This window comes from Notolabrus celidotus, chromosome 14 (assembly GCF_009762535.1).
Source record: "Notolabrus celidotus isolate fNotCel1 chromosome 14, fNotCel1.pri, whole genome shotgun sequence".
Taxonomy (NCBI): Eukaryota; Metazoa; Chordata; class Actinopteri; order Labriformes; family Labridae; genus Notolabrus; species Notolabrus celidotus.
In genome coordinates this window covers 23220803-23230957 of record NC_048285.1, presented here as the reverse complement: position 1 = coordinate 23230957, position 10155 = coordinate 23220803, and the positions used below count along the sequence as shown (strand labels likewise).

Genomic DNA, 10155 nt, shown 5'->3' with positions numbered 1-10155 from the left:
AGCTTTATAAGAGGCACAATTTATTCAGTACATGAAAAATATAACATAAAAATGCATTTATATGTCTCCAGCCTGTCTTAATGTATACAAGATATAACTCACATTTAAAAATAAAAGATAAAATGTAATTGTCAAATGTCCTCAACAGCAATATCAGTAGGTGAGTCTGCTTGTGGTGCTCCATTTGCGCTCTTCAGTTATTCTGCAGAGATAAACAGTAATTATTAGCAATCAGTCAATAAAACTGCTCTAACACTCCATTGTGCTCCCTTCATTTCCCATCTGATGGGGATATTATAACAATCATAATTGCTGTGTGTGGAATTAATAAAGATTTTCTAATTATTCTGTATTTCTGAAGGACATTTTGCCATGCTTTACATGTTTACTTTACATGTTTATTTTGGTTTGAAAAATGTCATCCATTTAAAATATAAATAAAGTAGAGTAATGGAAGCATTATTTGCATAATGAATTATTTAATTTTCAATAATTAAGCAGCAGTATGACTTTTTTGTGTGTAATAGTATTTCATTAATTTTCATAATACTTAACTTACTGACTGCTTAAAAATCTTTTTGACGTTGGTAATGAACTACTGCACATTACATATCCTTTTGGTTCTCTAGCTTAGAGTTCCATGATTTGTAGATGATTGCTTAGTCAATGTGAGAAGAAAATGAATCAGGGACCATTATGCTAATTGTTTAGTAATGTCAGTTCTTGGAGTCTTTCTCACACAGAATTTCTAAAAGGTCTGTTTACCTCAATCATGTCGTAGATCCAGCCTAAGAACTCGGCCACTTTGGTGTAAACTCCAGGATGGTTTGGTTCAGCACAGCCAGTCCCCCAGCTCACCACCCCCACCAGCCTCCACACATTCTCATCCTGGCAGACAAGAGGACCCCCACTGTCCCCCTGAAAGGTAAACACAAACACTGCTTAAGACAGACTCACCCAGCCTCCCTTCATTATGCTACACAAACCACATAAGCAGAATGAACTTTAAAACGCCTCTGTTCAAAATATGCATCTGACCTGACATGCATCCACTTTTCCCTCTGTGTATCCGGCACAGAGCATGCGGGGCGTGATCTCACCGTTGTACATGCAGGTGCTGTTGCACTTTTTTGTGCTTATTATGGGAACAGGTGCTTCTTTAAGAGTGTCAGGCGAGTGAACTGTGATAAAAAATACATACAATTTTTTAATACAGTTTGAGCAGTCTCATCTCGTGTGGATCAGACTTGCAGTAGATGTAAATTTGTTTCAAAAACAGTGTTGAAGCATCTCACCGCCCTCGGGCTGTGTGTATCCCCATCCAGAGATCCAGCACTGTGTACCTCCTGGAAGGTCAGAGTCATACTGAGGCAGGCACACGGGCCTAATTGTATCTAATTACAAGGATAAAAAAGAAGGCTATTAATTTATTATTCTGAAAGGTTGAAACATGATAATTTGGATTTAATAAGGATTATTATTCAAGTAATTTTAATAGTTATACGGCCTTTTCTTCTTCACTGGTGTGGTTCAACCACACAGAATCCAAATGTTGTGCTGGTGTGGTTTTGTCTTTTGATTTTTTTTTTTGTAATGGTTTCCTTACAGACTGATTACACCTGAAATAATCTAAATGGTAGCCTTAATAAGAGCTGTTGAATTATTGTGGTTGTGAAGAAAGATGTCTGATCACCCTTTGTGAACCCACGTATCACTCCTTTATTTCTGTTCCATGACCTCATGACATTCAGGTAAGTGAATGTGTTTCGGAAAAGACCCAGGGTGAATATTTTGACTTTTTCATCACAGCCATGAGTTTCTTCAAGTCTACTTTAGTGTGGGTCACAAGTCAGTTTTAATCAGGTCCCTCAAGTCTCCCATAACACCCTTTCTTAAGTGAGTGTGAAAAGTTTGACACCAAAATGCTCTTCTCCTCTGCAGAGGAAGGAAAGCCTCTGTGTTCACTTAAAAATCTCAGTGTGACCGTTAAAAAGCAAGCAGGCTTTTTTCCCTTTACATGAAAGCTAGTTTTGGTCTAATATGTAACTTACAGAATTATAACATGAAGTAGAAACCATTTGTAATTTGAAATTAGACTCTTGAATTAAATAGATGATCTCTTTTGAATCTTGACACATCAGATGTAACACATGGAAGGGGTAATAGACAGTGAGTGGGTTGTTACAGCGGACAAGGTGAACTTTGTCTCAGCCTATCTGGATTCTATTTAGCATAACTTCCCTCTCACTTTAGTCACTACACTTTTACTCCTCCTATTTATTAAAGTTATATTTATGGGCATTTTTGCCTTTATTCGATAGGGCAGCTGAAGAGAGCCAGGAAATGTGGGGAGGAGAGAGTGGGGGAGAAGACATGCAACAAACTGGTCATGGCAGGGGGTCGAACCAGTGACCGCTGCAACAAGGACTGTAGTCTTTGATTATTAGGTGTGCACTTAAATCGCCAGGCCAATGGTGCCCTAAAATCAATTATTTTACACCAAATATTACTTTAGCTCAATTGTATCCCATACCATACAGTGTAACCTCATGCCTCATCTTTAGTTTTGTAGGTTTCTCAAGCATAACCCGGAGTTTTTGTCAAACTTTTCCTGCCATTTCTCAGTTGTCTCTTATCTCTTGTCCACCCTAAAGAAACATTCTTAAAGTTTACTGGAGTACTTTAAGCGGATTGATATAATTACATTTAGTCCACCAGAGTCTGTGATCAGAGCCTTTCCCCTAACAATGGCAAAATAACAGACCCTTGCTATGGCTTTGGCATTTGACCAATCACAGTGAAGTATGAACACACCCGTGTCATGATCAGTTATAGTCATTATATTTTATACTTGAGAGAGTCTTTAAATAGTCTTTAAATGGTCTATGCCTGGAGAACCCTTCAGTTGAAAACCTTGGTTTCAATTTTTTCAAAGCGCTGTTTTCTTAAGATGATGTGTTTGCAGAGAGCGATTGTGTTTGAAGTGAAGTCTGAGTTCATCTGCAGACAGCAGTAATCGCTTTTGCTTTTTAAGAAGAAAAGTGTAACACCTTTGTAGTGGTCTGATGATGGCCTGTCAGCTGAAATGCGTCAGAATAAGAAAATTAAATGTGAGCTCAGGTCAAAGTGTTGAATTTTTTAGTGTTTTCGGAGTGCTGCTGTCTTAGATCATATTTTGTATGCAAAGCTCACAGTGAAGCTCTCAGGGCTGACCTGAGAAGTTCAGCGGTGACTGCAGTTTGATCAGGGCTATGTCATTATCGTGGCTTCTGTGGTTGTAGTTCTTGTTGTAGATGATCCTCTCCACGGCGTAGCCTGTGTGCTGAGCCATTTTAGAAGAGCTGCGTGTGATGATGCCGGCGTATACCACCCAGCTGGACACCTGAGGTAGCCTGTAGCTGACATTTCAGATAAGAAAAAAGGGGGCAGGGTCAGGTAAGAGAGAGCTGTCATGTGTCCAGAGTGCTGCAGCTGTTAATGAGTGATAATTCTCCTTTCACGGTGAGCCTGTCACCCTGAATCTTTAGTGCTGGTGAGGTCAGCAGGCTTACTTGTGCACACAATGGGCGGCTGTGACTACCCATTGACTGGTGATGATGGAGCCCCCACAGGTGTGACGGTTGCTGTAGTACAGGCTGACCTGCCATGGCCACCTGCCCAGCGTGGCCTCCACTCCCCCGATTATCCTGGGCAGCTTTGCTCGTGTCCCACACTCTGCACAGAGAGCCAGTCATAAAAAAAAAGGGGGTTGGACTGCTGCAGTGATAAGCATCACTCACTCTGTCTGCAGCTCTTTCTGAAGGGTTAGAAATAAGGAGCTGGGGCTGGGTGTTCGGTGCAAAGTCAGACGAAAAGTTAACTTTAATTTGCTCACCAAAACACTGCAAGGCGATAACCTTCCCTGTGATACAGCTCCCCCTAAATGAAAATAAATAGAGAAACTAATGATGCATAATTAATGTGTTGGTCGCCACAATTTTCTCTGCATCATTATGAGTATGATGTCCTCTGACAAATTGCTTTACCTGAGTTGCCACATATTTTCCAGATTGCTCTTGTGTTCTGAGGTAATTTGTATAAAGCCATTAGTGTAGTTTGGCCCGATATCAGTGAGATTCACTCCTTTATGCTTGGTCAGTCTGCTAAGAGAAAATATTCAAAAAATGGTAGAAGAGAGTATTAAGATAATTCAGACTCATAAAGTGTGAAGAAAGATTGCAAATGAGGTATTAGGAGATCATAAATAAACCGAGCCTTCAACCTTGGCAAAGCAGGCTAAGATTAAATGATAAGTTAGCGAGTGGGCGCTCCACTTTCAATCATTCTTAAGAGCTGAGGTGGTGTGTGAGGCAGTCAGGACCTCAGATAACCCAGCTGCCTGCAGACCAGCGTCCCCAGCGAGGAGTTCCACCTCTCATAGCACACGGGCAACCAGGTGGGAAGCTTCCCCAGCTGGATCTCCAGGAGGGAGTTCTCCGGGCTGATTCTGTAAAACACTGAACCTGATTGATTGAAAATCGCTCCAGAGACGAGCTCTCAGTCAACAGTAATGAACGAGCCTCCTCTATGAGTGGGAAATGATTAGGAAAAAAAAAACAAGAAAGCACAAGACTCTATGCTAATGCAGTCAGAACAAACAGATCATTATGAGTGATGTTTTCATGTGAGTCAATGGGCACATCTCAAGAGTGAACACAGAGGAGCAAGAAGCTGCTGCAGAATGGTAATATTGCTTCTGTTTAAACTTGAAATCACTCCAGAGGTGAACCTTGACCCAGCGTGAGGAATCAGCCGGCAGCCCTCTTCTCTGTTTGCTAATTCATAAAACAGAGAGGCAAACAATCAGCGGAGGGAGGAGGAAGCACAGACCTTTCCTCGGGTCAGAGATGGAAATATCCTCTGTCACATTGCAGAAAGGCGTCTCCTTTGTGTCCCCGAGTCCCACTGGACTTTGGGAGTAAGAAGGCCTCAGAAGGAATTTCACTGTAGATAAGATTAATTAAATCAGACTTTAATTAGGGAGTGAAACTGAAGGATAACAAGTGTGCTAGCAGAAGCTATCACACTGTGTGTGTAGGACGGACTGACCCTGACTTGTAGAGTGATACAATTTGACAAAATGTAATGAAATATCTTCATTTGGTATCAAAGTAACAGTCCTGACTATGAATCTCTTTCTTTTTTTTTTGTCTGCTCTGCAATCCTTACACCTAAACTGAAGACTAATTAATATTAATGCAGCTTATAAAACAACATTCCAGAAGTTTTTGTCCATATTTTTGATCAGGTTTCAGAAAACACCGAAACCACGTCAAATCAAGTTAACTTTGACTTATAAATTATGTCGATCAGTGCACTGCAAAAAAGGGTAGCTTAAATATAGGGTAACAAAACGTATTTCAAGATGTAAATTTCTTAAAACTAATGAAATTATCTGTCCATGCAGCAAGTTAATTTTACTTGATAAGACATCTTAAAATGAGATTGTTAAATCTAGATTGTCATAAAACAACTCCATGTATCTTGCTCAAATGTCACTTGTTAAGTAAAGGGAATCTTAAATGAAGTGGGATAAAACATTGTGACTAAAAATGAGTCAATTTCACTTGGTAAGATTTTGAGTTTTTGCAGTATGAAGTAGTGTGTAATATCAGTCAACATATTAGCCTAGCCGATGCTAAGATAGTCTAATATCAAGATAGTAAATAACAGTCAATCCAGCAGAGGGCGCTGTAATAAACCAACCAAAATATAAAAATGTAAAAGAAAATAAGTGTTGGTAAATGTTTGGTTGGTGAGTTAGAGCTGCAATAAATAGTTGCACATTTTTTGTCCATCCAATAATCGTTTCTGTCATCTATCAGAAAAAAAGCTAAATCTGGATGGTCCCAAACTCTCAGATGAGATAATTTGTCGCTTCCCTGCTTCTTTGTTAAAGAAATGTTAAAATGTTTTATGTTTCAGGCTGCTGGTTGGACAAAAAGAGCTGCAGTTTGAAGCCTGTGACAATCACCGTCCTCAATCACTGTAAACGATTTATGAACAGATCAGTCAGTTGTTACTGTAACGACATATTACATTACTCAAACGTTCCACTGCAGATATTATATTGTCCTCATAAATCCAGTCAGGGCCTGCCGTACAGAGCAGCAGTGACCCGAACATGCAGTCACCTCAAACCAAGTGGCTCTAACAAGACATTTCTCACATTCATTGTTTCAAGTTCCCGACTACTGTTGAGCTAATTTAGCAATTCCTTCTCAACACAATGACTCACCTAGAAACCAGACACCCACAGCCAAGCCTCCCAGGAGTCCAACTGCACACACGGCCGCCAGCAGCCTCGGCAGCCTGTGAGCTAAAGCAACAATTAAGCCTGAAGTTAAAGCCTTTTGATCCCAGACATGAACCGAGGACGATTGTTAAATGTCAGCTGTTGCATATGAAAGACGCTGACACACAGAGCTGAGACAGAGGTTGGAATCAAGTGGCTTTAGTACATGAGCAACGCTTAAGAGTAGAGGGGAAATGAAGGCAGTGATTTCTAATAAGTAGAGGTTTTCCAATACCAGGATTAGTATCGGCTGCCGATACAGCTTTAATGAGTATCTGCAAGTCAATGCATCAATCAGGGTCAATATTTAATCTCCCAACCCCCGAAAAATCAAGAGGTTTCAGGAAAGTTATCTTGTCAGAATAGCAAATGGCAGTGCACTGCTTGCCCAGATTAGAATGTTAGTTAATGCCAGAAAAATTCAACTGTCAGTTCTTTGCCTCTAATAAAATCTTGATTTTTTTAAGCTGCTGTAGGAGGGATACTCAGTATCTGCCCATGATAATCCAATTTGTATCAGGTATTTCAAAATACAATCTTATAAGAACATCTCTATTTTTAAGAAGGCATTTTTGTCCCCAGCTTTTTTTTTTTTTTACATTCATAGCCGCATGATAAATATCTCGTGTCATTTTTTCTGAAGTCTTTATTCCCACCGGACGGCTAGAGCTCACCGTGTGACGTTGAATGAATCCCTTTAAACCAGCCCTGCACTCCCCTGCTCGCCGCCTCTCCTGCTGTTTTCTCTGATGGGAAAGGATGACTGACGGCCGCCGGGTTTTCAATCACTGATAATGCGTCTCCATCAAGACTCTATAAGAAGAACAGTTAGTTTGCACGTCAGGCCTTGGCGTACAGCGTGTACCTGTTTGATAACATCTTAAAAGTTTGCTTCCTTTGAGAGGAAAGCTACCTGCTGACCATCTGCTCCTCTCAAACAGTGCAGCTGTCAGATTAAATGAGGAGCACTGTATACTGTATGCTGTTTATCAGGCACCGCTGACCAGCCTGTATGTGAGGACTCAGAGCTGTAGTTGTGCACAGGTGTGTGCGTGCTGCATCACCTCACACTGAAGTCTTAGTAGAGCTGTTGGTGGGCCGTGTTCAACACATTTTAATTCAAAGGTTGTGACATTTCCTGCTCGTGTTTTCGGCATAAAGTATAATCCCTCTGGAGTGTGCATGTGTGTGTGTGTTTGTGTTTTGGTTGGGCTTACTCTCGGAGGAGCAGCTGCTTCTATAAGCAACATATTGCGAGTATTACAGTAATTATAATAAAGCCCTCCATAGATGTGAGACGCAGGCTTGGTATTATACAATTGCTGTACAAAAATCCATCAAAATAAATGCCATACCATCTGCTCTCTCTCGTGTTACTGCAGCGCTCAAGTGTAGCTAAACATGTAATTTTGGATTTGGAAGTAGCACAAATGGAACATAGTAAAAAGCAATTTAGAAAAGCATACAGCTTCACAGCACAGGTCATAGAGTGGGAATAAAGAAGCAGAGTCAATGTGAAGTGCAAAGCAAGTTTGTCAGGTGATAGCAACGGCTGTTACTGAGAGCTGTGATGTTGAAAGTGAAGGTGACAGTATCAGAGAGGTGTTGTTGTGTTGATTAGATGGATGTAGCAGGGTGTAGTATTTACCATGTTTTCCCTGTGTACAGTCCTGAGGAAAAGCCAGCGATGTCCGTGCTCATCTGTAGGCCCGCGCCAGAGGTAGAGAGGTCTGTCCCACTCGCCGTTGATGCACCATTTGCCATTTAACAGAATGCAACTCTGGACTTTCCCTTCACAAAGAGACAATGAGGTCAGCTGGGATGCAGAGAATGAGGCTGTTGTTTGTGCTGGGGTGTCATGGGGCCTTTAGAAAGCAGGCTGCACCAGGTCTTAGTATCTCCTCGCTGACTACTGATAGGACACTGCGAGTTGCGAGGTAACATTTTTTCACCTGTGCCAAAAGATTGTCCATTTTTCCACACAAGACGTGTTATTACCTGACAGTTTGTAGCTTCTGAGAAAAGGTCATTATTGCAGATTGTTGAAAAGCCTCACATCACGTCCATCCCGTCATTTGGAATCCAAAGCTATCATCTCTCAACACTCAGGAGCGAAATGAAGTCTGTTCTGTCTGCTGCTGACAGACGAGACTTTCTCATCTCTTCTTGCTCTTTTAAGCGGCTCACAGTTTGACTGTTTTAGTTTTTCATTTTCTAATATGGTCTTTTTTATAAACTCAGTGGAAGAGGTTTCTTGAGCGCCTTCAAAAGGGAATCATTAGCTCTAAAAATAGAAGGAATAATTAACCAGAGAAGGCGTTTTCTGGTGGGAAAACTGCTCTATGGGGATCAAAGAATCTTCAGAACACGTTGGATTTTTACTGAAAATAATGGACTAATTTAGAATATTTGGGTCGAAGAACAACGGTACAAAGCTTATTTATGTATGTCCCTGTATCTGTGATGTGGGATTAACGGGAGAGCAGGTGAAGGGAACAACCTGCCAGGAGGAAAATTCCTCCTCGTCTCACTGTCAGGTCCGAATCCAAGAAATGGCCCCTCATCTATTTGGCTCATCTAACAGGTGTCACAGGGAATTATTTGGAAATCAAACACAGAGTAATGAGCATTGCAGCAGTGGTGGAAATTGCATGTGATAGAGCAACAGCTGAATTTTCTATCAGCAGGATTGTGAGGTTAATAATGTTTGACAATATTAGTATTTGGCTCGGTTGTCCTGCAGCAGAGACAAACAGAGCAGCTAGGTGGACCACGCTGTTTTCTCAGGGATTTGATGTCTCCCTCTTCTGGTGAAATTTGTTTTCTCAGACAGCAGGGTAAACAGGGATTTACAATTTGATCATTTTGTGGGTTTTCTCTGTTAGCAATCCTTTGAAGAGGATGATTCTTGTCAGGAATATGCATTAACATCAATTCAATGTAATGTTATTGTTGTTTTTGGATGTTCCAGTAGAGACGATGAAGCTGCTGTTTTGCACAGTGTTTGAGGCTATTTCAGACTTTGAAGTCTTACATGTGCTCTCACATAGTTTGGATACAAGAACATATTTCAGCATTATTAAACTGAAACAAATTACATAGATATGGAAATAGAATATAAAACACAAAGTCAAAAAAATCAATACACTGTACCTAGGCGAAATAAACTATAGTTAAGGTTGACTTTAGCCAACATTAAAGCTCCTGTAAGGGGTTTTATACTGCTTATGAAATAGACTTTAATTTATGCTACCGTCCCTATATGACTTAAGCAAATTAGACTATCAGCAAAAGATTGTCTATTTAGATACGTACTGTATCAACAATTTTAGGGCTTGAAACTGCTGCTGCAGGCTAGGTGTCAGAAAAAGTGAGTAACAACACGCTACTGTACCTGCTATGAATATTTAACCTTTTTAGTGGCAAAGACCCTCATTTAGTGACACATTTCGCTGACAGAAGAAATGTTACAATGTTACAATGTAATTTAGCAGACGCTTTTATCCAAAGCGACGTACATATGAGAACAAGAACAACACAAGCAAAGATCTAGACAAGAGGAAACAAGATCAGTAAGAGTAACAAAGTGCTATAAGTCAATTTGGATGCAGGTACTGCCAAGCAGTGTAAAGGCAATGCACAAAAGTAAATAAGGACTTTTATTTATTTATTTATTAATTAATTAATTAATTAATTAATTAATTAATTAATTATTAAAATCCTTTTTTTTTTTTTTTATAAAATAAAGAACCTCAACAATGAAGCAACCAAACAATTTAAGACCTTCCATTATCATCATCAACAATTAACTTGTCATCACC

The 10155-nt window shown here is 40.2% G+C and overlaps 1 protein-coding gene and 1 long non-coding RNA gene across 2 annotated transcripts in view; one reads left to right on the top strand and one right to left on the bottom strand.

The window, feature by feature from the left end:
• Window positions 1-10155, top strand: part of LOC117825774 — a 46155-nt gene that overhangs the window by 592 nt on the left and 35408 nt on the right. The window contains exon 3 of the long non-coding RNA XR_004633900.1: window positions 782-925. This is a non-coding gene — a long non-coding RNA (uncharacterized LOC117825774). The remainder of the gene's footprint in view (window positions 1-781; window positions 926-10155) is intronic.
• Window positions 4-8200, bottom strand: tmprss5 (transmembrane serine protease 5). The gene is made up of 13 exons (XM_034701707.1): window positions 7983-8200; window positions 7009-7147; window positions 6278-6358; window positions 4870-4983; window positions 4361-4496; window positions 4026-4139; window positions 3875-3918; window positions 3552-3714; window positions 3214-3398; window positions 1296-1394; window positions 1039-1181; window positions 766-918; window positions 4-202 (listed from the first exon to the last, which is right to left on the bottom strand). Exons 1-13 carry the CDS (start codon window positions 7983-7985, stop codon window positions 194-196), a joined length of 1383 nt encoding a protein of 460 aa, XP_034557598.1. The 5' UTR covers window positions 7986-8200; the 3' UTR covers window positions 4-193.